General features: G+C 45.0%; 1 protein-coding gene across 3 annotated transcripts in view; it reads right to left on the reverse strand.

Annotated features, from left to right (window-relative positions):
• Nucleotides 1–24,573, reverse strand: part of chkb (choline kinase beta) — a 42,806-nt gene extending 18,233 nt beyond the window's left edge. For 2 of the 3 annotated variants that reach the window (XM_038811675.1, XM_038811674.1), the window contains exons 1-2: nt 23,845–24,572; nt 1,844–1,952 (exon numbers count right to left, since the gene is read on the reverse strand). In XM_038811675.1, coding sequence (XP_038667603.1) covers nt 1,844–1,952; nt 23,845–24,143 — 408 coding nt within the window. In that variant the 5' untranslated portion in view covers nt 24,144–24,572. Of the gene's footprint in view, nt 1–1,843; nt 1,953–23,844 lie in introns of all 3 variants that reach the window. The other variant, XM_038811676.1, reaches the window with a different exon arrangement.
• Between the last annotated feature and the right edge of the window lie 2,698 nt (nt 24,574–27,271).

Consider the following 27,271-nt stretch of genomic DNA (forward strand, 5'->3'; position numbering starts at 1 on the left):
AGGTACAGCACAGGTTAGATAGAGTTAAGGTCCCAGGAGATCACCTTCAAATGTTTATAATCAGCTAGTCTGGTTCAATTAAACAATTGGAGAGGTGTTGTTTCCCCACCGGGATTGGGTTAAAACTGAAAATCACATTGATTGGTAGCTCAGCAGATCAAACTCCAACCCACGTCTTAAAGAAATGTTGGATAAATGTAATATGCCTGCAATGGAGAAACAGCACAAGCCAGTTGAGAAGTGAAAATATGTTTACACATATGGCACAAGACAGGTGAATTTATTGTAGGGAGGGGCAGCTGTGCAGTGTTTGTGACAAAAACACACTTGCTGGTGTTGACGGTTTAAGGAGGGGGTGTTAGTGGTGATAAAATGTAATTGGAGGGCTGTAGGAAGCGGATCTCACTGAAAATCATCTTGTTCATTTGCGTATCTAACATGCAAAAGCCAGTGTTTTGGTTTGAGTTGCCTCGAGTATGCGTAGCATGTGATACAGTAGTCACCAGTACAGTTCTGTTACAATCCCCAGCCTGTGCTATTGTTTAATGAGAAACACTAAACAAGTGGACCATGGATATTAGGGGACATTAAGTCTGTTTACACAAATGTGGCAGAAACAAAGAGAATGTCTTCACTAAAGCTGAACAACAAGATGTCCCAACTTGAGATAAGCAACCTGGCTCTCCATGTAAAATTTAGAAACAGGCACATCCTGTTTCCAGTAGGGGAGAGGACTCATTGTATAGCTCTTTGAAAACGCCAGCACAGACTCAATGTGCTGAATACTCCTTCAGTGCTATACAATTCTATTAGCCACAAACTACAAGTCATACAAAAATATGGAGTTTATGAGTTGCAGTTTGATGCTTATTCAATTGAAGCCCTTCCTATTGGCAAACTGGAGATTTGCACTGCAGCCAGGTGTTGCTGTTAGCTTACACGCTTGCAGGCGTTTCCCAAACCAGACACCAGAAATTATCATGAACTGTCAAAACTAAAAACTAAAGCCATTCAATCAGGCATTATTAAAAAGGTCACACTTCTTTCAAAGAACCTAAAGTTTAGCCAAGAAAAGTGCAAATATTAAAATTCTGAAAATTTCAGGGTTAAAAAAAATAAAGAAAATAATTTGTCGCTGCCCTCAGCGCGAGTGGAAGGGCATCCAATATAGCCAGTCTTCAGCCACGTTAAATCAAAGAGCATATATATATATATGCACAATGGTCGGATCAAACAGCCAAGCAATTTCATAGAATCATAGAATTTACAGTGGAGAAGGAAGCCATTCGGCCCATCGAGTCTGCACCGGCTCTTGGAAAGAGCACCCTACCCAAGGTCCACACCTCCACCCTCTCCCCATAACCCAGTAACCCCACCCTAATGGCAATTTTGGACACGAAGGGCAATTTATCATGGCCAATCCACCTAACCTGCACATCTTTGGACTATGGGAGGAAGCCGGAGCACGCAGAGGAAACCCACGCACACACGGGGAGAACGTGCAGACTCTGCACAGACAGTGACCCAAGCCGTGAATTGAACCTGGGACCCTGGAGCTGTGAAACAATTGTGCTAACCACTATGCTGCCGTGCTGCCCAGTCTTGGATGATATTGCAATGGGTAAGCCTCTATGGAAGATAATCCAGCAAGAGGCAGCCGATTCAAAAGAGGGAAGAGGGTGGGTTTAAAAATAAAAATCAGAAAAAAGCATTGGAGATTCTTCAAAAGAAAAATATGACCCATGTAATGGGAAAAAAAATGTCCAGCAACATCAGCAACTTGCAAACCTCTCACAGGAGTTGCTGTTTTTCTGGTGGCTCTGAATCAGTCAATAGCACTTACCTGTAGGATGGCACCATAAACACGGAGCAGAACCTGGCGAGGTTCATCCCCCACACTCAGTACATGGTCCGGCAGTGAGCAGAGGTACAACAGGTTACTGAGGCCGCCACTAGAGAGAATGAGGGAGAGAAAAAGAGAAAAGGGTCATGTTGTGAGGCACACAAGAGTGTCAGCCATTTGTAATAGCCTTTTCAGAGGTTCCATTGACATGTCACTCTTATGCAGCAGCAACTTTACTTGCTACCAGGCACAGTAGGTTGATGTTTCTGCTGTGCTAACCATCCAAATTTACATGTTCAAATCCCACTGTGGCAGTGTACAAATCAGAATTCAGTTAATTAATTAAAATCAGGAATAAAAATCTAACAAATTAATGATGAACTGCCATACTCAAAATCAAATCAGGTTGCAGGAATGTCCACAATGAAAGCAGAGCTCAGCACGACACTTCAGCATTTACAACCATCTTCAGCCAATCTCATTCACTGCACGTGATATTAAGAAACAGCTGAGCACACTAGATACTGCAACGGCTCCGGGCCTCAGCAACCCAACAGCTGCTGTGCTAAAAGATTGTTTTCACAACTAGCCACACCTCTAGCCAAGCTATTCTAGGACAGCTACATCACTTGCCAAAAGTGGAAAATTGTCCAGTTATGTTCTGTCCACAAAATTTAAGACAAATCCATTCCAGTCAATTTCCACCCTATCAGTTTACTCCATCAGCAAAGTAATGGATGATATAGTTGACAGTACTATCAAGTGACACTTGCTCACCAATAATCTCTTTATACCAATGCTCAGTTTGGAGTCTGCTATAATACAGCCTTGGTTCAACCATGGACAGAGACAGCAGATTTCCAGAGGTGAAATTCCATTTGTAACTCCCTCCGCCATTCTTCATTTTAAACCCATTTATTTACTTGTCTATTCCTTCCATTCTCACTTCCTCTTGAATGCAAATATTATTAGTTGACTCAACTACTCCTTGGGTGGTGTAGGAACTGTTCTCAAAGTGTGGTCTAATCAAATTTCTGTGCAAGTTTATCAAGTGAAATTCTCCCTTAAGAAAAATAAACCTCAGGTGATTTGCTCAGTTTTCGGAAAGAAAAAATGGCCTCATAAATTGTCACTGCTTTTAGTGATTTGTGCATCTAAACCTCAAGATCCATTCACTTCTCTACCCCATTTAGTCTCAGTTTCCTCTACCCCATTGAGACTCCTTTCTTCCTATCTATGAAGTTAATTTTATGATTACATGTTCCCTCTGCAAGTGTAATGTTATGATGTATTTTGTCACAGTACTCCTCAGTATTTCTTACACTATCTGCAAACTTTTTTCTATAATGGATCGCAATATTTCCTAACACTGTCAACTTTACCCTTAGCAATAGCTTGCTTAATTTAATTACTTTTTCATTCTTATACACTGTTCCCATTTATAATCAGAAAATGCCATGCGTCTCTGTTGACACTCCCAGTGCATTACTGAAGGAGTGTTCACTATAGGAGGGTCATCTTCCAGTAGAGACGTTAATCTGAGGCTATGTCAGACCTTTCAGGTGGATGCAAAAGGCCCCAAAGCACTTATTTAAAGGCATGGAGTGATTCCCAATGCTCTGGCCAATATTAATCCCTCAGTGACAAAACATCTAGACTGTCTGATGACCATCATCACAGCACAAATTAACTGGCATGTTTCCTCACTACAACAGTGACGGCTTAAAAAAAAAAGGCCTCTTTCTCTCAGCTTTGGAGATTGATAACAGTGTTAGAAATAGCAAAATGAAGTCAAGCTGGTTTTGTTACTTCAAGCGTAGTGTCGGGAATCCTGCAAGGGAGACCAGCCAGGTCACCTACAGAAGTAACTTTGAATCCACTGACTTGTATTGGGAAAGCACAGTGAGGGGACAAACCAAATGAATGGGCTAAAAGCTTATGTGGTACAAGGCCCGAGCCAAAAAAGCACAAATATATTGCAGTTGCAATGGTCAGTGACCTGGTCTGTTGACGGACTTGCTTAGTGCAGAGTAAGTGCAGGTCGCGGCCCGCAGGTATCAGTAAGGTCACTGAGCAATTGATCACGCCGTTCCACGGTGGTCCGGATCGCTGGAGAAGCATCCATTAGCCACTACCAGCATTTAAATTGAGAATGGTGCCAGCTGCCGCCTTTTAAATTAAAAGAAATGAGGCAGGAGGACAAAAACTAGGGCATGGGACAGAAGGAGGACGAGGAAGGGAGTCCAAGTTAAGGGACAAGGCACAGGAATCTAAAACAGTCCTATTCAGTTGAAAGTAAGGAGCAAAGAAAAAGATTCCAAATTAAAGAAAGAAAGCTACAGGAAGCAGATGGATCTGAATGAAGCCAGAAGACCCGAGGAAGCGGCTGAAAGTTGATGAATTTTTATTGGTGCTCTGCTTGGCACAGCCAAATAGAAGTGTGCACATGGAAGCAGCAGCTTGGGTATACATCGAGATCCAGAGGAAAGGGAGATGGGAAGGAGAGATTGAACCTGGAGGTGAATCCTTGTTGTAGACGTCTAAGTGGCAGCATCACTTGAGATAGAACTGCAAGGAAAGTGTTTCCCAGCATGGAGACAGGAAGTCTTCGTAAGAAAGATAGAGTTTCAGTGAGATCAGCTGGCACATGGTGTAACGAGCATTTGGGGAGGTTGATGAGAAATCCCAGGAATCCGCTTTGGTGGCATCCGTCACTCGTTTTGGTGGTATGGCGTTTGCCTATTAGTTTACATATACTGCATACTTATCCTAAATATAGAGTAAAGACTAGATTTTGCAAATTGTCTTAACTTTACACATCTGTAAAAGTGAATGAATAGTGAGGCTTTTCTCTTTTACTGGTGTTTGTATTGAAGTTTTCCCAACCATTTGTCCAGTGTAATGTAGTTATTGTTTTATGTTCAATACACGGTTTGTGTATAAAGTACACCAGCAGACTTCTGTGAATTTGTTCCGTAATTTCCCATCACGGTTTCTAAAAAATTAAGATTTGGATCTATTAAACCAGGTTCTACTCTGGGTTCAGACTTGTCCAGCTGGGACCGCAACAATACACAGGGCAGCAGGGTCCCAGGTTCGATCCCAGCTCTGGGTCACTGTCGTGTGTTTGTACATTCTCCCCGTATTTGTGTGGGTTTCATCCCCACAACCCAAAGGTGTGCAGGTTGGGTGGACTGGCCAGACTAAATTGCCCCTTAATTGGACAAAATCAATTGGGTATTCAAAATTTATGTAAAAAAAAGCAATATACTATGATTACCACAAATTTAAAACTCATCCTGGGTAAAACTGAATGTCAATGCAGCAAGATACTCATCGGCAGCCCGAAGTAAGAATGTACAGGTTTGCAGCCTGGCACTTTGACAACTTTATCTCCAGTGTGTTATTAAACAAAAATGTGGCATGACGCACAATGTGTACAAAACCTGGGACATACATTAAAAAAAAACAAGGAAGTTGCATTGAGTTTTCATTCTCATGATGTGGCCATCATCAGCAAGCCCCAACATATATTGCCAATTCGAGCCACTGCAGTTTTGAGGGTTTGATATGGTGGGACTTGATCAGTCACTTCAGGAGAGCAGTTGAGAGCTGACTATGCTAGCTTGGGATTGGAGTCACATATAGGCCAGCAGACAGAGCAAGGATGACAGGTTTTCTTCCCTAAAAAGAATACAAGTGAACTATTTTTTTTGTTGACAATCTGACAACTTCATGGTCACTTTTCGAGACCAGCTTTTTATTCTCAGGTTGTTTAACAAAATTTAAATTCACATGATGGCATTTGAACTCGTTCTTTGGATTATCAATCCAGAAACATCAACACATTATTTAGGGGTGCAGTAATGTGGTTTTCCAACATACTAAAGGACTAATAAACGCAGCAAGTTTGTATTTAATCAGGTTTTAAAGATTTTCTTTGAAATCCTAAATGCCATTTGCTGCATGGTGATGGTGAGGCATCATCCTGCGGGCAATGCTAATCAATGATGCACGAGGTTCCAGCCTCCATTCCTGCTGTGCTGACATGGTCAATTCCATCTAAAGAGGGTGGTAGAATATGGCAATTGGTTGTAATAATTTCATAGAATTCCTACAGTGCAGAAGGAGGCCATTCGGCCCATCAAGTCTGCACCAACCATCTGAAAGGACACCCACCTAGGGCCAGGCTCCCATCTTATCCCCATAACCCATTGACGATGGCCAATCCACCTAACTTGCATATCTTTGGACTGTGAGAGGAAACCGGAGCACCCGGAGGAAACCCACTCAGACACGGGAAGTGTGCGCGAACTCCACAGCCACCCGAGGCCGGAACTGAACCCGGGTCCCTCGCGCTGTGTGGTAGCAGTGCTAACTACTGTGCCACCAGGATAATGCTACTGGTAAGAAATTCAGGGAGGGCAGCTAGTGCTAGTTGAACTGCGACCCAGCAAACAGTCTACCTTCTCAGAAGAAAGACTGCAAGAGGCAGAGAAGTAACAAATATCACCTTTCTATGTGTGTTTTTAGGTGAGAAAAGCCTTCGCAAATGCCAGAAAAGGCAAGTTTAGTGCCACGTGTAATGATGCCTTTACTCAGACCTCCCATTGTGCTCTGGAAGGCTTAAAAGCATCGAGCTTGGGAACACAGAATCTGGGATAGGCCAACAGTCCATCCACACAGCTGGAATTAAAATCCTCATATCCACAATTAGATGCCCAGTATGCAGCTCCAACAACCCATATATCAGTGGTGTTTCAAGCCGTCACCAAGCTTAATTAGTCCTTGTACACTTTATAAAAGCTTTCAAATGCACATTAACATTATGCAAGAACCCCAAACTCTCCCTACATCAGGCCTTAAACGATCAGTGCCATCTTTAGATCCATTCCCCGAACACCACCAGCTTTTGGAAAGGTAGAATGCAGGACTGTATTTCACATGGACCCTGTTTAGAATTACACACATCTAGTGTTCCACTGTATGGAACCCCAGTGATAGCACCAACAGGGGAATGGGAGCTGCTTTTGTCCAACTACCCTTGGCTTGGCATTCTGAAAATACTCAACGTTGCACAGGTGCAGTAAACAGTGAAGATTGGGGTAGTGTTTGTAACAACCACTGCTGACACAATAAACATGAAGAAAATAAATAAAACTTCCAAAATTCACCCCTTACCCTAACCCTGAACTGGCATCGTTGTCCAGTCTGGTCTCCTTGTCCAAGCTCACCTTCCAGTTAAATATCAAGACCAAACCTGTCTCAGTCCCTGCCATAAACTCCATTCCTTCGCATCTGGCTGACACTGAATCAGGCTGGTTATAACCTTGATATCATATCTAGCCAAAAATATGAACTTCTGATAACATATCTAGGCCATCACTCTGTCTCTTTTGACCTTTACAACACTGCTCAACTCTACTCCCAACTCAGTTCACCTGCTGCTGAAATTCTTACCCATACTCCTTGGATGGGTGGGGTAAGAATGGGGAAGGAGGGCAGAGAGGCTAAGTGGGGGTGAATGGTAGGTTAATGAGGGTAGCAAAAAAAGATGAAATGACTGAAGACACAAGTTGTAGTACCCCTAGATCTGACTTTTGTTCGGATACCAATCCCCAACATTTGTTAGTATACCGGACAAGAACCGCAAACATTTAAAAAATTTGTAAAACAGAGAAGAAAGGATACTTCACCTCGGGAGTAATGATTCTGACTGATAGGTACCTTTATGTTAAAACAAGCTTTAATTTAAACATACAATTACCCACATTAACGTGAAAGAAATAGCTTTACCATTATCAGTTAAACAGTTCTTAAACACAAGGAACTTATGATCTGCACCTGCCACTAATTCCAATCAAACAACACAACAATCAAAAGGCACGTATAGATTAAAGTGACACAACAGCACACACACCACACCCCCACACCACACCACACACCCCCACACCACACACCACCCCATACACCCACACACCACCCCATACACCCACACACCACCCCATACACCCACACACCACCCCATACACCCACACACCACCCCATACACCCCCACACCACCCCATACACCCCCACACACCACACACCCCCACACACCACACACCCCCACACACCACACACCCCCACACACCACACACCCCCACACACCACACACCCCCACACACCACACACCCCCACACACCACACACCCCCACACACCACACACCCCCACACCACAATGGTGACTAGGAGCTTTTCACAGTAAGTTCATTTGAAGCCTACTTGTGACAATAAGCGATTTTCATTTCACCTCCTCAGGCCCTGACCCTTGACAGTCTCATCCTGGCAGTGCACCTGCCAGTGCAAGGGTGGCAGTACCAAGGTGCCACCCTATCCTGTCCCTGATCATGCAGGGACCTCCAATGGCCTGGGAGACACACCCCAGTGCCATTCCACCGGATCCACTCCACCTGATCCAGAATTGGCATCCAGCTGGAGTCTCCCTGGGGAGGCGTGGAGGCAATTAAATCTGGCGTCAGCAAGCTAATGTGGGTTCAGAGCCCAATTAAGCATGCAAGACTGGGTCCCAACCATTGTGGGCACAATGCAGCCAATATATCACACCCATAAACTTAGTGAGTCAGGATAACCAATGGTGCAGGATATCATAGCCCAAGTATTCACTTCCCTGCAAGCAAATATATTGACATCATCAATAGGCAACACACAGTTATCAGGGAGCAAAGTCCAGCATACCAATTGAGATGAGAGGCTGTTACCAGAAAAAGACTTCTCTACCAGTGCACGGAGAAAGCAGGATCAAAATGGTGCAATCTCCAGAATCTCCCCCACAGGCTCCAGTGATTGAAGCCTCACCCAAACCCATGTGGCCCACAATCTAAGGTCCAACGGAGGAGGGGTGTGGCCCTGCCAGCTAAGCCATCCCCAACCCATCTTCATCAACCTCAGGAGCATGACAACACAGGACCGGGGGTTGGAAGGCCAATCCCACCCCCAAAGACAAGGTCGAATGTACTCCATCGACAGTGCCCTCTCTACAAGAACCTTCTTGTGCATCTCCAACACCTCCATAAAAACACCCAACTCTTGAAATTGGGCTTTGAAGACCTGCACTGAAGAGCCGAGACATTCAGGATTATCATCATAAGCAGCCATCATCTGTCGGCACACACCACACCATCAAGGTAGGGGGCCATCAAAAGTAGCTGACAACAAGCCCCACCGAATCAACAAGGATGTCAGCATTTGCCTCGACTGAATGGTGCCAAAGCACTGACCAGAAAATCTCGAAACATAGCAAAAATTGTGCAGACCAAGAAGACGTAAAAGAAATGCACGCATGGATTTTAAAAATCGGCTAAGATGAACAGAGCTAGAGCTCACAAAAAGACGGCCGCTCCCACACTCACATTACACGACCCCCACCCACCACTTTGATTTCAAGATCCACATTATTGTTTCCAAACTCCTTCCCCAATCTCCTCCAGTCCCACAATGATTTACAATGTCTGCACCTCCAATTCTGGTCTTGGGAACATTACCCCACCAGTGGGTGCCTTCAGCTGTCATGGTCCAGTGCTCTGGAATGCCCTCCCCAAACCTCTCCACCCTTCTTCCCGCTTTTAAGCAATTTGAAACCTATCGCTTTAACCGACTGGTCAGCCATCTGCTCAAATGTCTTTGATGGCTTGGGTGTCATGGAACATTATGTTAAAAGTGCTATATAAATGCTCACGACGTTGGAGAAACTCTTACCATAATTATGTTCAGTCCAATCAGCCAGTGTGATGATTGGAAGATGTTAGGGAAAATTGGATTATAATTGTATTGCGCAATTCAAGGGTCCAAAGCCTGGGGTTAGAACGCATTTGTTTAAAAATAACTCGCTTTGCAGAGACTGGGTGTTTTTAGCAGACAGCAAGTGAAATTGACACAGGAATATGTTCATCAGTCTGGGCTAATGCATTGTGGAAATGCCTGAAGAGTGAATGCATTTTTGCAGCCTGCAGATAGAATGTTTTTTTAGCTTGGAGAGATGAGATCATTACTGGCTGGAGCCAAGGATTACATTTTGAGAAGCTGTGGAGTGAGGCAGTTTAGATAAATCTGTGGAAGTGAAGTCTGACCTGGCAGCCCTTGTTTTTTTAGACCACAGATAAAGGTACTTTTCTTTCCCAGTAGGATAGGGAAAGAAAGAGAAATAATACTTTAAAAGCAGAGCATTCTTGTCTGAAGAGAAGGAAGAGGCCGACATAACCGAGTTGAAGCAGCTATTTGAAGACCTTCAGTCAGAGTATGAAGGGGTTCTGACAAGAGCCAGAATCTATTCTGTACCAAAGTATTACTCTATGCTCTCCTAATTTTAAGATGGATTAAGGAGCTGTATGTTTCCTTTCTTGGTGATTATTGGGAAATTGTATAGTTGTGTTAAGCAGCATTTGTAACTTCTTTTTCAGATGTGAAGTTAAAAGCTTAATATTGTATTTATAATAAAGATTTCGATTTACACCAAAACCCTATTTTTTCATGTAATCACTCCTGGAGTGAATAATTATTTTCTGCACAGTCTAAAATAAACTAAAATATTGGGGGTTCGGACCTGTATCCTAGCCACTGTTGGGGTCTGGTCTGGGATCATAATACTTATAACCATCCTATATACACAAAATCCAACTCTAATTAACATACTCAGGTTAATGAAGCATACAGGATATCTGCTGGTGCCACTGATAGTCATTGCTGAGGTGGTGGTGGTGGGAATTCTTAGTTGTTCATTGGTTTTCTCTAAAATAACCATTTTAAGTGACATAATGGTGTGTTTCAAAAAGCTCGAAGTCCCTGCACTGATGAACCAGCCATAAATTAACCAAAAGTCCTCACAACAAAGCATCTGAAGGAATGAATAAATGCCCATGGACTATATTGAAAGCATGGTCTTGCAGTGCTACTTAAGCTTCATCACCAACTAAGCTTCCTGATCAACTGATCCTATAATCCGATTGCAGTAAATTAAAGACCAACTGCTCAACATGGCAATAGTAAGATTGTAGGTCTCGGGTAACCACTCCAAAAAAAAACTATAAATTGCAGCCTGGAATTTACAGACATCTGTTATTCACCAGATAGCCACTTTCCCTTAAGAATTAAAAAAATCGCTTGCAGTGCAAATACATAAAAAGTAAAAACAGCTTCTGAGTCACAAAGTCCTGGGTTCAAGACTCATTCGAGGATTTGAGCAAAGAAAAAGATTGACACATACACTGCAAGTGTTGCACTGTTGACCATGCTGTCTTAGGGCCAAGACATTAAACTGAGGCCCCATTTGCCTGATAGTATGCGCATATGGTGCTATTTTGAAGAAGAGGATTGGAGTGATCTCCATAATGAAGTCAGAAAATGCAGGAAAACTGTAGCAGGTCCGGCAGCATGCATGGACAGAGAAACAGTTGACGTTTCAAATCCTTCTCTGGACAGAGATAGAAATTTGATGGATTTTATATTGAAGAGGAGAAGAGGTGGAGCAAATTAGAAGGTATGGTCAGGCCGGAACTCAGGAGAGATTTGACAAAGATGTCATGGACACAAGACAAAAGGAGTGGCATTGACTGTGTTAAAGAACAAGGCAGTTGTTATTTGTGGCTTTAAGGTCAGATAGTAGAATGTGTTAATAACAGTACATGGGTCAGCACTCTCTAAACACATGCAAAACATGAGAATGAGAACAACTACTGACTGGCCTTGTGGGATTAGGGGGGGTTGGAAGAAATATCAAAATGGAAAGCAGATTCATGGTCTGAAGTCATTAAACTCAATGGGTTCACACAAAAACAATCCTCTCCAACTATTTTGCCCCACTTGTTCCATCCCCTCTCTTCAACAGCATAAACCCAATCACATTTCTAGCTCTCTTCGTCTCTGAAGGTGTCTCACGGACTTGAAACATTAACTCTATTCCATGCTCCACAGACGCTGCCAGACCTGCAGCAGTTTCCAGTATTTTCTGGAGGTTTGGGAGGCTGACGGCGAAGGAGTTTTCATATTTTGCCCACGTGCACAAGGTCTACTCGTGGATTGATTTTTTTGTGGTGGTGAGCTCAGGATATTCGACGATTGTGGTCTCTGACCCAATGCAGGGTGGACTTGACAGTGGTGCGGGTGCGGGGGGGGGGGGGGGGGGCTGCTAGCAGAGTAGGTGTGGGCCGCCATCCAGGGATACGTGGAGGTAATGATACAGGTGAGGTCTTGGCCACCACACTACGGGAGGCACTCAAGGCAGTGGTCAGAGGGAAGTTTACATCAGTTCCGGCCCTCAGGGAGTAGGAAGAGCGGGCAGAGATGTCACGGTTGGTGGAGGAGATTATGCAGGTGGGCAGAAGCTCCAGATGGAGTTTGGTTAGTGCCCACAAGGAAGGCAGGGGGGCAGTTGCAGGGGGCCTTAGGGGCAGTATGGAGAGAAGGCTTGCAGGATTCTGGCTCACCAGCTCAGGAAGCAGGAAGCCGCAAAGGAGGTTGGCAGGGTGAAGTGGTATAATGGGGTGTTGGAGGAGTTCTATAGGAGACTTTATGAATCGGAACCCCCAACGAAGGGAATGCGGGATTTTTTGGACAGGCTGGAATTCCCCAGGGTTGAGATGGGGCTGGTGTAGGGGCTGGGATGCCCATTAGATTGGTGGAGATGCTGAAGGGTATGGGTGCAATGCAAGTGTGGAAGGCCCAGTGTCCAGACTGTTTCCCAGTAGAGTTTTATAAACTGTTTCAGGTGACCCAGGACCCCTGCTAGTGAGGGCATTAATGAGGCGAGGGAGAAGAGTTAGCTCCCCTCCATGTTGGCACAGGCCTCAATATCTCTGATCCTGAAGAAAGACAAGGACCCGCAGCAGTGTGGGTCCTATCATTCAACAGCGATATTGGATGTGGATGCCAAGTTGCTGGCTATGATTCTGGCCTCGCGAATTGATGATCGTGTGCAGGAGGTGATAGAGAGGGACCAGACGGGATTTGTTAAAGGGAGGCACACGTCGGCAGATATTAGGTGATGCTAATAATAAGGCTCCCAGAGTGACAAAATATGAAGGTGGCGCCCACAACGGACACGGAGATGGTCTTTGATCGGGTACAGTGGAGTATTTGTGGGAGGTATTGAGGCGGTTTGGATTTGGCAGGGGTTTGTAGATTGGATTAGATTGTTGCACCGGGCACCAGAGAGAGTGCAAGAATTAATCGGGTGAGCTCGGCCTGCTTGAGGTTGTACCAGGGGACGAGGCAGGGATGCCCACTCTTCCCTTTGCTTTTCACCTTGGAGATAGAGCCACTGGTGGTACACTTGGGCTTGGAAAGGGATTGTGCAGGGGGAGGGGGTTTCGTGGAGCATAGGGTGTCCCTATGCCAATGACCTACTGTTGTGTATATCAGACGCATTGGAAAGCATTGGGCATATTAGGGACATTTTGGGGAAATTCCACCTATTTTCGCTGTACAAAGTAAACATTGGAAAGTGAGGTCTTCCCAATTCAAGCAAGGGGGAAAGAGAGGAGGCTGGGAAAGCTGCCATTTTAATTTAGTGAGGGCAGATTTTAGGTATCTAGGTGGCACAGGGGTGGGATCAATTACACAATTCAATCTGGTTTGGTTGGTGGAGCAAATGAAGGGTGAATTTAAAAGGTGGAATGTGCTTCCATTGTCATTGGCGGGGCGGGTGTAGTCTGTCAAGATGACTGTGCACCAAAGTTTCTTGTTTGCGTTCCAGAACCACCTGAATTTTATCCCAAGGGCTTTTTTCAAGAAATTGGATAAGGCTCAACCTGGCGCACGGAGGACCCATTCACCCATCTCAAAGCTTCCTCCCATTGCCCAGCCCCCAGCTCTCCCAATAGCTCCTCCTCCCACTTCCGCTTAACTACGCTTATCGAGGCGACCTCCCAGCCCATCAATTCCTTACATCTCTGGCACCCTGCCCTCTGCGACGCCTGATTTCGACAGCACCTTGTCCCACAACCCATGGGGCAGATCAAGAAAACATGGCACCTGCTTTCTCACATAGTTCTGCACCTGTAAATATCGGAACCCGTTTCCATTGGGCAACTCCTCCTCATCAACCAGTCCTTCCAATCTTAAGAAGCTGCCCTCCACAATAAATCTCCAAACCACTCAATCCCTGGCCACCACCAACCCCAAAACACCCCATCCAGTTCCCCTGGAGCAAACCTGTGATTCCCACCGATCGGGCCCCAAACTGAGGCCCCCCCTCAAGCCTCTGGTGCTGTCACCACTGTCCTCATAGCCTCAGGGCTGTCGCTACTACTGGACTAGAGTACTTGGCTAGCTAGAACGGCAGAGGTGCCGTCAACAGCACTCCCAAACTAGTACCCTTACAGAGGCTGCCTCCAAATGCTCCCAAACCAACCCCCCCCCCCCCAAACTTCCTTACAATGGCTATATTTGCCACCCAATAATAATTCATTAAATTTGGCAATGCCAATCTGTCTCCCGCTTCAACAACTCCTACTTTACCCGAGGGGCCTTCCGTTCCTATTGAAATTGCTTCCATTGTCATTGGCGGGGCAGGTGTAGTCTGTAAAGATGACTATGCACCCAAGTTTCTTGTTTGCATTCCAGAACCACCTGTTTTTTATCCCAAGGGCCCTTTTCAAGAAAGTTAACTCATTAATATTGGAATTTCTGTAGGCGCAGAAGGCCCTCGGGTAAAGTACGAGTTGTTGAAGCGGGGGACAGATTGGCATTGCCAAATTTAATGAATTATTATTGGGCGGCAAATATAGCCATGGTAAGGAAGTTTGGGGGGGGGGGGGGTGGTGGTTTGGGAGCATTTGGAGGCAGCCTCGTGTAAGGGTACTAGTTTGGGAGCACTGTTGACGGCACCTCTGCCATTCTCACTAGCCAGGTTCTTTGAGGGGGTGGAAGATAGGTGTGGGCAGTGTGTGGGAGGGCCAACGAATCATCTTCACATGTTTTGGGCCTGCCCGAAGTTGCAGGATTTTGGTGGGGGTTCGCCAGCGTGATGTCAGAAGTACTGGGGGTGAGGAGATCCAGAGTCCAGAATTAGCAGTATTTGGAGTGTCGGAAGACCCAGGAAGTGATGGGCCGACGTTCTGGCCTTTGCCTCTCTGGTAGCCCCGAGACGAATCCTGTGGTATCTATTGGCCAGTGTTGTCACTCCTGTAGTGCAGTCGCCTTTCCTCTCAGTTTTACAAATAGCTTTTTATTAAAATCAGTAAAAAAATGTACAAGGCGAAACGGTACAAACACTAATTTTGTGCTGTACCAAATAGTTGGATTCTCATCCAGGATCAGATGATTTCCAGCCCAGTGTTTTAAAAAGAAGTAGATGAGAATAATCGAAGAGTATAGCTTGAAAAATAGTGCAACTCATCTGGCTATTTAAGAATGGAGGGGAAACCCACCTATGCTATCAGGAAACTGTTAGAATTTGCCATTAAGAATAGGGTGACTAAACATAGTGATAGCTGATCAAAAAGCCAGCACGGATTTGTAAAAATGGTAGGCCATGTCTGATGAACCTGGATTGAAATTTCTTTTGAAGAGGTGATTAACATAGTGAACAAGGACATGTCTATGGGCATTATTCACTTGTATTAATTAATTTTGGATGATGGGATAGACAGCTATAAAATAAGATTTTCCATTTACGCAAACAGTATTTCAAAGCAGTGTGTATACTAAATCTTCATAATTCTATGCTTTTAATAGCTTAACTGAAGAGACAAAACTGCAGGAAGTGAATTTCAAAGAAAATATGAGGTCACCAACTTTGCACCTTATAAATAAGATCGGGGTACTTTCTAAATGGGAATAGCTGGAAACAATGGAGATCCAGAGACTTGGGTTCCAGGTGTATACATTACTGGACGTCGTGACAGGGTCAGAAAATAACCAAAAAGGCTAACGCAATGCTGGTCTTTATACCTGCAGCAAAAGAATGCAAGTGGGTAAATGTCATACTTCAGCTACACAAAACCCTAATCAAACCACATCAGAACACTATAAACAGTTCTGGGCAGCATACCGCAAGAAATAGACAACAGCGTTGGAGAAAGTGCAGCATTAATAAACTAATTACAATGATATCTGGACTCACAGACAAGCTCTGGAGGAGAGTTGTATTGAGAAAGGAGAAAGTTTGATTGATGTTTCCAAGATACTAGGCTGTCAAATAGGTTGGATAGGGAGAAGGTATTTCCACTGGTTGGGGAGTCTAGAACTGGGGACAGAATCAAAACTCATGGCCAGACCGTTAAAACGTAAAACTAGGAAACTCACCGACAAAGGGTGGTAGAAGTTTGGAACTCTTCTGTCAAACAACAGTTGTTGCTAGATCAATTGTTAATTTTAAAACGGAGAAAGATAGGATAGGTTATGTGAACCAAAGCTGTTCAGTATATAAGGCAGGGGGGGGGGGGGGGGGGGGGGGGGGGTGGGAGTAAAGGGATAGAACAAAGTTCCAAATGTCCAATAACCTTCTTTCATTTCTAACAGTCTAGGTCTAATTTTGACATTAAGCTTTCTTTTTTGGACTTTAAATAGTTTCTCAATAACTACCTTGTCAAGCTCATTAAGCATTTTAATGACCTTAATTCAATCTTATAAACCAAGTTTATACAACCAATGGTCATAAAAAATTATTTAAGCATAATTTCTCTTTCTGCAGCTAAGTGATTGAAGTCCGAACCAACAATGTGGGGGGCCTGCACCCAACAGCTGAGTGGCACATTGAGCTTACTTTTAAAAAGGGCAAGACATCTAATCTTCAGTCATTCCGTGGCGTTCCGCACAACCTTGTTAGCTCAGAGTGGTTTGCTCAAGGTAAATGTGTTGTAACACCATTTCAGGATTGGTTGCATTCTTCTAACAATCTTGCACTCTCAGCTTTCAATCGGATTCACTCATCCCACTCCCCATGGAATAATCAAGTCTTGAGGAAATAAACCCTTGAATAGTAAAGGAGGTTTTGGTAGTCGTGGGCAATGATACTTGGGCACCTTTTGAACTCAATCTCGGGCGTTGAATCCTTTCAAAGAAACATTAATTTGAGCTTCCATCTCCCTATTCTAATACAGGTTACGGAAGAGCAGTCATTCAGCCTCCCTCAGTCTCTCCCCAACACAGGTCTCTATTTGCCTGGAATGATTCGAGGGATTTTTCCCACACTCCCCCACAGAGCCAATTTCAGATAATAATCACTGCATGAACCAACACTTCCTAACATTAGCTTTGAACACTAACAATTTGCTCCTTTATCCCTTGCTTTACTTATTACTTAATTTAAAAAGTTAAAACTTTTCATCCTAATTGAGAAAATTAAAATTTATATTTAACCAAAGTCTTTCATGACCTCAATAATCCCAAAGTATTTCAGTGTTATGGGCCAGGGTTTAGAAAACTCCAAAGTATATCACCTGACCTACAACTGTTTATTGATTTTGGTTACGATGAGCACAAGGGCCTGCCTTTCAGGTGTTATTCAACAGAGGCCTTAAGTACTTTTAGTCAAAAAGTTTATTCTATGAATTTAGTTACATTTTTATAAAACACACACAGCAAGTATTTTTATCAACTACAAACAGATTACTGTAGCTGTGTGGGGTATTTATGTGTTATTCTTAATACTTTTTCCTCTTTAACTGTTCCAATTTAACAACAAGATCCCATAAACCCCTTTTCAAAGGTGTGACCCATCACACAGCACTCAAGTCCTGGTATGATGCTCTTGTTTCCTTTCTAAAACAGCAGGTTTGAATTCCTTCCAGAAAACAGTTATCACTTTTAAGTTATCAAGTAATCTGGAAACCAGCTTTTAAACTGAAGATAAAGGGACGGGCTAAGAAACTTCTCTTTCTGAGTACAGCAGCCAAATGTGAAAACGAAAGCAAAAACTCAAGAGGCACAGCACAGCTCCACCCACACAATGACATCACCAAAGCCATGTGATAAGACAAAAACATTTATTAAAGGGACACTCTCATGACAACAGCCAATTAAGTACCTCAAGTGCAGTCAATGCTTGCATGCAAGATCATTCAAACAGTACTGTTTTAGTGTAGGTTAGTAGATCATGAGATACCTACTGACAGAGACACAAGCTCCTCTGCGATTACTGTCATGAGTTTTTGTGATATTCATCGGAACGTAGCGTTCCAATATGCATGGCCCAGCTCAAAACATCTCCCACAAGGTGCAAAACACAGGAGACCAGAGTTGAATGCCGCAGTTCTGCTGCTGACCAAGGCATTACATATTCCGTTTTGTCATCACTGAATCAGTCCAGTATTCCTATTCCAATGTGTACTTCTTTCCACAATATCTTCACAATTTCATCAGTCACTATTGTGCTCACATCCTCCGCAATTCAGTGGGATGTGCAAATCAGACCACTCTTCACTGTACAATGAGAACAGTGTTTGCATGCTGGAACAACTAAAACTATGTAGGCTTGCCTTTCAACTCATGTGATACCTGCCATTCAGAGTGCATTCAAACACAAAAAAACTCTTAACATTTGCAAGGTTTGAAGGAAAGATTTGTGTCTTTTGGTTAAGAAAAACAAGTACAGTACCAAAGGCAAATTAAATCAGGAATTTAACTAGTGCAGAAAAACACATCCATGATAACAGGATGGATTCAATTGTTCACTCATTTCTCAACAGTCCAAAAAATAATTTTCCCTCCTGAAGTCCAGCATCACTTAGTCTTCCCGAGAGCAAAACAGGGCTTCTAGTGGTTATGAGGCACAAGTCAGGCCATGCACTCAACTACTGAGTGGCACACTGAGCTTATTCTTAAGAGCAAAGGATTAAATTACCAGTCGGTGCTCTAGAGTTCAGCACGACGTGTTAGCTTAGAGTGGTTTGCTCAAGATAAACCTATCGTACTACCATTTCAGGACTGATTGTGCTCTTGCAACAGTCTTGCCCACAGGCAATGTGATCTTCACGTTTAAATCTGATTCTCCCTCTGCCCTTCCCACCACTGACATGTTACATCAGCACAGAAATAGGCCATTTCACCCAGCTGCTCAAAGCTAGCATTTACGGTACCCTGATTCAGACATTCACCCTCTTCCCCCCTCTCCCACTGATAACAAAGTAGAGGCTAAGCAGGTACAAAAAAAAGATTTGTTCTTCATGGCTGCTTTTCCTTTTTTATTGCTTAGTTGACTATTTCAACATGCAAAGCAGGCTAGAGTGTCAGATCAGAAGACAATAAGGATCAAGCATGTGATGCGGGATTGAAGTCACATGCAGACCAGACTGGGCTCCTTCCCTAACAAGTATTAGAATTTCTAATGATAATTCAATAGCTTTCAGAGATTTGCTCTCATGTCTGTTCAAAGAATAGAGGATTTGCTGAAATCAATCCCACATTGCCACAATGTCGAAGAGAGAGCAGAAAAGTGACCTTGTAGAGTTCTTTCACATGATGGAGAAGTTCAAAGCGGTAGACAGAGATGTTTCCGCTTGCTGAGGGTTCAAAAACGAGGAACCATAAATATAAAATTGTTACTAATAAATTCAATCGGGAATTCAAGATAAACTTCTTTCCCGAGTGGTGAGAATATGGGCAGCACGGTAGCACAAGTGGCTAGCACTGTGGCTTCACCGCACCAGGGTCCCAGGTTCGATTCCCTGCTGGGTCACTGTCTGTGCGGAGTCTGCACGTTCTCCCAGTGTCTGCTTGGGTTTCCTCCGGGTGCTCCGGTTTCCTCCCACAGTCCAAAGCAGGTCAGGTGGATTGGCCATGATAAATTGCCCTTAGTGACCAAAAAAGGTTAGGAGGGGTTATTGGGTTACAGGGATAGGGTGGAAGTGAGGACTTAAGTGGGTCGGCGCAGACTTGATGGGCCAAACGGCCTCCTTCTGCACCGTATGTTTTATGTTCTAATATGAAAGGTGCGCCCACATGGGGTATTTGAGGTAAATTACATAAATGCAGTAAAGAAAAGAAATAGAAAAATATGTTGATAGGGAGAGATGAAGAGGGTGCAAAGAGCTTGTTTCTGTGGGCAGGGGAATCGTGAACAAGTGCACAGTCTCAGGATAAGGGGTGGGGCGTATCATATAGAACTGAGATGAGGAGATATTTCTTCACTCAGATTTGTGAATCTTTGGAATTCTCTACCCCAAAGGGTTGTGGATGCATTCACCAGAGCAGGCAGATAGGACCTGTTTAATTTCTCATCCAAAAGGTGGCATCTCAAATCCCAGAGTACGGCAGCCTTGATTTTATGCTCAAATCGTGGAGTGGGTCTTGAACCCAGAATTGGAGACTCAGACGCAGAGAGCCAACTGAGCCACAGCTGACATCTTATCTGCAACAACGAGCAAACATCAACCTCTGGTAAGAATAAGCAAAGAATTGAAGTTCGAACCAGCTGAAACCACACTAGACAGAAGCTTCCACTGTCGACCCAGCTGGGAACTACCCTACCATCAGGCCACCACTTTTCAGGGTTATCTGGAGATGCTCGAGAACAATTTCAGCCTCTGGTGACAGGGGCAAAGAAGAATTCAAGTCCTCAGAACATGGAAGAAAAAAAAAGTAAGACAATGCAATTTAGTAGTCAGGAATTCAGTAGCCTTTTGCCGAAGAGTGCATACAAGAGCAAATTGGTGAGAAATGCAAGATTTTCTCATTTAAAAAAGAGAAGTCAATGCAAAAGGGTTGACTGCATGCCACATGGGATGCCAATTATAATTGCAGTCTGTACATTCTTTGTGATCTCCTCTTGGATTACACTTGCAGTCTCACATGTAAATCTTAAGCCACTTACTAAAGAGTACTTGAGCTGTTTCCCCTCATCATCCAAGTAGTTCCCCTTAGATGGGTGACAACCAAGGCTCAAGAGTCCCATCTAACCTTTACAACGAGGAAGGACCACCAGTGGGCATTGGACACATGTAGCCCTTCCCTCACTGGGCAACAGCCCAGTATTTGAAACCAGATTCTACTCTCCATTCAACAAGGCTGCAATTGCAGGAGGTAAGAAGGAACAAAGAAAATCAAAAGAAACAACAAGTCAAGCAGAACTTCAGCAATTTGCTTCTGCCCAAGCTGCTGAGCATTCCCTGCATTTTCCGGTTTCAGATTCTCAACACCCACAGCATTCAAGCGTTATTTTTAAAAAGCTGACAAATTTGTTCACAGATTTTCACAACTTGCCATGGTGAAACTGGCCTGCATCAGCACCTAGAAACACACTGCTCAAGAAGATATGATCTAGGACAGCAAGAGGACACTATACAAAGACTGGACAGTGTATAGGGGCTTGACTTCAAACCAGAGTGGGAGCAATTCATTGGATAATGGGCATCCAAATTTGGAAGCACACCATCCTCCAGCAATGACAGTGCCCAACATTGGTTGCCCAACAGTCTCCAATGTCTATTTTGGAAGTGTCAGAATCGCAAGAGCTTTACAGCACAGGAGGCCCCTCCTTTGGCCCATCATATATGTGCCAGTCATCAAGCACCTACCTATTCTAATCCCATTTTTCAGCACTTGGCCCATAGCTTTATATGCTATGGTGTTTCAAGTGCTTATCCAAATGTTTCTCAAATGTTGTGAGGGTTCTCATCTCTCTCATCCTTTCAGGCAGTGAGTTCCAGATTCTCACCACCCTCTGGGTGAAAAGGTTTTTCATCAAATCCCCTCCTAAATAAATTTTCAGAATGATTTCCATGTAACTGGAAATACATATCTAAACAGAAGGCAAGAAGTGTGTCCTGAGTATTTACTGTTCCTTAAATTAAAGAATGCTGGTCACTTCATTTACAAATCAAATTCTACCAAGTTTTATGGTAGAGTCTGGCTCATCATACTTTGTAGTAATTAATCTCTGGGTGATGCTTTTAGTACATCTTTAGGTTCAGAATTTCTCAGAGGAAAGGCAAGTTACTTCTACTGGCTCTGTGAAACATCTTATAGCTAATTGGTGAAGGAGGAGACTAGAAGTCAATTTTCACTCATTTTTAGATTTATTTACAAAGAGTATATGGCAAATGTATAGTGCGAACTCTACAATCCACCGCAGTGTTAACATGTCTCCCTTCAAATAATAAACAAATGAATAATTCATTGAGAAGGGGTACTATACCTATAACAAAAACCTCAACGGAAACTTTTTAAAAATAAATTTAGAGTACCCAATTAATTTTTTCCAATTAAGGGGCAATTTAGCGTGGCCAATCCATCTACCCTCCACATCTTTGGGTTGTGGGGGCGCAACCCACTCAAACACGCGAGAATGTGCAGACTCCACACGGACAGTGACCCAGAGCCGGGATCGAACCTGGGACCTCAGCGCCGTGAGGCCGCAGTGCTACCTACTGTGCCACCATGCTGCCCCCAACCTTAATGGAAACTTAAATTAAAATATAATTCCTGGTGTTGATGATGCATACCAGCCCCCATGAGGCTCAAGCATATGGACGCTGCGTTCCTCTTCCTATTGTCAGCCTGTGTTTATAAAGTGGATTGTATAAAACAGAGATTGTGAATGTCAAAGTGAGAAGAGTCCTGTGAACTTGATGTGAATTCCAGATTCCCACCACCCTTTGGGTGAAAATATTTTCCTCAAACCTCCTTTAAATCTCCTGTCCCTTATCAATGCTCTAGTTATTGACCACTTAATCAGGGTGAAAGTTGTTCCTAACTACCCTATGTTCACAATGCAAGGGTGGAATGGTAGCACAGTGGTTAGCGATGTTGCTTCTCAGCTCCAGGGTCCCAGGTTCGATTCCCGGCTTGGGTCACTGTCTGTGCGGAGTCTGCATGTTCTCACCCTGTCTGTGTGGGTTTCCTCCGGGTGCTCCGGTTTCTTCCCACAGTCCAAAGACGTGCAGGTTAGGTGAACTGGCCATGCTAAATTGCCCTTAAGTGTCCAAAAAGGTTAGGTGGGGTTACGAGGATAGGGTGGAGGTGTGGGCTTTGGTGAGATGCTCTTTACAGGGGCCTTGATGCCCTCCTTCTGCACTGTAAATTTTATGATATAAATTAAGGCTGTGTGCATATAGGTGCATTCTTGGATAATTGAGCATATTTATAGAAAGTTCCGTGGTTACGTCCGTACCTCTAAAGACTGATCACCTTATAAAGGTAGTAGTGACAGGAATCCTCTCACAATTTAAGAAGCATTTAGATGAGCATTTGAAAAGCTGCAGAATACAGCACCCTACCCAAGCCCACACCTCCACCCTATCTCCATAACCCAGTAACCCCACCCAACACTGAGGGCAATTTGGCATGGCCAATTCACCTAACCTGCACATTTTGAACTGTGGGAGGAAACCGGAGCACTTGGAGGAAACCCATTCACACACGGGGAGAATGTGCAGACTCCGCAGACAGTGACCCAAGCCGGGAATCGAACCTGGGACCCTGGAGCTGTGAAGCAATTGTGCTAACCACTATGCTACCATGCTGCCTTACTAAGCTGTGCCCCTTACTAAGGAGAAAGGTTTCTTTCGATCTACCCTGCGTCCCTCATAATTTTGTACACCTCGAGCATTGGGATACTTTCCAGACGTTAAAAGATGCAACAGCAACAAAAGAAAAATGCCAAATCTGGGATAAGGAAATAACAGAAAATGCTAGAAACATTCAGCAGGTCTGGCAGCCTATGTGGCACAGAATCAGAGCGTTCAGTTATTCAACTCTGCAGAACAGTCAGAGGGACTCCAAACGTCAACTCGGCTTCTCTCCTCTCCCCACAGACACTGAGTCTCCCTATTCCCTACTCCACCCCCAATTTTCTGATTTCATTTCAGATTTCCAGCACCCGCAGTATTTTGCCGTCAAAGCCTCGGTCGGATAAGACACTGATGTGGAGATGCCGGCGTTGGACTGGGGTGAGCACAGCAAGAAGTCTTACAACACCAGGTTAAAGTCCAACAGGTTTGTTTCAAACACTAGCTTTCAGAGCGCTGCTCCTTCCTCAGGTGACTGGCAGGGCTCGCTCCCCTTACCTGATGACTGAGATCTGGAACTCCTCCACCGTGATCAGCTTCCAGGACCCGGCCAGGAACTCCTTGCACCAGGTGTAGGACTGCAGCTTGGTCTCCCAGTCCACCTCCTCGCTGCGGCCATCCCGGTACTGTTCGGCCTCAGAGTCCTCGTACTCCTCGCCGCCGTTGGCGTGAGGTTCCTCCCCTCTGGGAGTGGGGTTTGAGGAACGGTCCCTGGCGCCGATGGTGAGCAGCCGGCGAGGCTCCGGGGTCACCGCGTTGCAAGCCCCGTCTCCCTTGCACAGAGCCTTCGCCTCCATTTTCTCACCGGCGCCACGAGCTATCTGGGCGGGCGGGCGGGCGGAGGGGGTGATGCCGACTAAGTGCGAAAAATTATTTAAAATCTACAAGACCGATCCCGAAGATTTCCACTGACGATAATCCAGTGAGTCCAACCAATTAAAAGTCGGCCGGTAATAAAATCATGCCTGCGACACTGCCTTTAAGGGGTTTGTTCACCTTTAAACCGGGCATCGAAGTGAGTGCTGAGGGCACGGCGGGGATCCGAGGTCTGGCAAGACAGTGTTCACGCACTACAGCCACTCCCAGGTGGGATTGGAGGACAGTGTGAGCCGGGGACAGGTGCTGACTGACTGCGCTACCTGTAGGCCTCAGCAGGTTTCCACCGCCTCAGCCCTTCCACTGACCGCCAAGCTCCGCCTCCGGGACAGCAAGTGAGGCGGGACGGATGGGCGGGGACTCATTGACAGCCCCGCCTCCACCAATCAGGCGCCGGCTCCCGCGCCACCTGACCTGCCGCCACCGGTGATTGGGCAGGAGTTCCTGACGCCGTCACTGATTGGCTACGTTTCGACGTCAATCACGTACCGCGTGGACAATTGCCTGCGGAGGGGCCGCGGCGGGTTCTGACAGGCCAATGGGATCTGACTAACCCGACAGCGGCGTCGCCACCTGGTGAAGAAAAGGAAGGGGTGGGGACCCGGCACCTGATTGAAAGCAGAATCGACCAATCAGCAATGCGTGACACGTGGAGGGGCGGACTCTTTTGCCTCCAGGAGGCGGGGAGAGTAACAGCCGCCATCGCTGATTGGTGCATTCAGCGGTGATCGACAACGGCGCCGACGAATGGAAAGTGGGAGTAGAAAAGGCGCGAAGAGGGAACGCCTGAGCTCCGGAGCTGTTGGGCACTCGGACGGGAGTTTGATGAGGAGCGGCGGAGCGCTAGCGAGGTGATTTGATCGGGAACGGGGCCGCTGCTCCCTTTGAAGTTTGGCACCGAATTCAGGCAGGGCGGGTGGCAGATTGTTCTAGAAATCCTGCTCACGACTGAAGGATCGTTTGGGTTTTGATCTAAAAGACCGTCCTGTGTAGACCCACTCCTATAGAAATCTTACAGCGCCCAGGAGGCCAATCGGCCCATCTTGTCCGTGCTAGCCCTATAACCCTACCTAATCTGCACGTTTTTGGAAACTAGGGCAATTTTAGCATAGCCAATCCACCTAACCTGTACATTTTGGAACTGGAGGAGGAAACCCACACAGTCACCCATGGCCCGAATTGAACCGAGGTGCTGTGAGGCAGTAGAGCTAACCACTGTCTTCGCTGCCATGCAGTGCTGTGAAAGGCGTTTGAATGGGTGGGCCGATTTCATAGAATTTACAGTGCAGACGGAGGCCATTCGGCCCATCGAGTCTGCACCGGCTCTTGGAAAGAGCACCCTACCCCCATAACCCAGTAACCCCACCCAACATTAAAGTAAGTTTGGACACTAAGGGCAATTTATCATGGCCAATCCACCTAACCTGCACATCTTTGGACTGTGGGAGGAAACCGGAGCACCCGGACGAAACCCACGCACACACTGGGAGGATATGCAGACTCCGCACAGACAGTGACCCAAGCCGGAATCAAACCTGGGACCCTGGAGCTGTGAAGCAGTTGTGCTATCCACAATGCTACCGTGCTGCATATTACAGTTATGGGTTACGTGGAAGGAGTGAAATTAATGAGCTGACTGCCTTTTCTTCCTTCTTTCTAATTGGAGTTTTGTTTTCACCACTATTTTATGTAATTTTGGTATTTTATCCATGTGGCCATTCCAAATGAGAGTGGACAGTATATAAACAGCAGGAGCTCTGAGAGGCTGAGGTCAGCTACCACAGCACCGAATTTGCAACCTTCTTAAAATTTCTTCTTGTGATAATTTTCATCTTCAAGGTTGTGTTTCTTGTTTCAGTTGACAATGCCTCGCAACGTGGAGATCAAAGCTGCAGTCCGTGACTGGGATCAGTTGATAGAAAATGCTAAAAGACTAAGCAAATCAGAGGGAGTTTTAATAATGCAAGAAGATACCTTCTTTGATGTTTCGAAAGGACGTCTTAAGCTGCGCAATCTGAAGGTGAGCAAGATTGCAAAAGGGCATTCTGGCCTCCATGGTGATTGGTGGGGCTGCAGCAGGAGATTTAGCAAGTGTGGCCTGAGGATTTTGGCAATCGTACATTCGCGAGTCTGATCAAGACTAGTTCTAATTGGTCCAGTCAGGGTCACAGTCTCTGATATAAAAAAACAGAAAATGCTGGGAAAACTCAGCAAGCCTGGCAATGTATTGTGTAGAGAGAAACTGAGTTAACGTTTCGATCTATGTCACCCTTCTCCAGAGTTAAAGAGAGGGAGAAATGTAATGGATCTTTACATTGTTTAAAAGTGGACTGAGCAGGTGATGCAAAATAGAACGTCAGTGTTAGATGGGAGCTTGGAGATTTGACAACGATGTCATGGGCACAAGACAACGAGTGTGTTAATGGTAGTGTTAAAGACTAAAGAAGGTACTGAAGGTAGCGTAAAAGCTAAAATAGTTGAATGTGCTAATTTCAGAAAAGGGATCAATGCTCTGAAAATGGTCCTGTCGACGAGATGCAGGAGGTTGGGATAAAAAAAAATGGATTGAAAAAGGGGGTCAAGGGAAAGGAGAAAGTTCATGGTCTGAAGTTGTTGAACCTGATTAGTCCAAAAGTACCTATTGAGATGCTGTTCCTTCAGTTTGCGTTGGGCCACACTGGAATATTGCAGCAGATCAAGGACAGACGTGGGCTTGAGAGCAAGATGGTGAGTTGAAACGACAAATCAGTTCAGATGGAAGGCTGGGGTTATGCTTGTGAACTGGGGGAAGGTGTTCTACAAAGGAGTCACCCAGTCTCCATGTGGTCTCAATGTAGACAAGACCACACTGGGAGCAGCAAATACAGTAGACCAAATTGAAGGAGCTGCAGGTGAATTGCTGCTTCACCTGAAAGGTGTGTTTGCGCCTTGGGTGGTGAGGAGGAAGAAGTTAAAGGAGCAGGTGTTGCACCTTTGTGCTTGCATGGGAAGTTGTTGTGGGAAGGGGCTGAGACGTTGGTGATGATGGAAGAGTAGACCAGGTTGATAT

Source organism: Scyliorhinus canicula, chromosome 11, assembly GCF_902713615.1.
Source record: "Scyliorhinus canicula chromosome 11, sScyCan1.1, whole genome shotgun sequence".
NCBI lineage: Eukaryota > Metazoa > Chordata > Chondrichthyes > Carcharhiniformes > Scyliorhinidae > Scyliorhinus > Scyliorhinus canicula.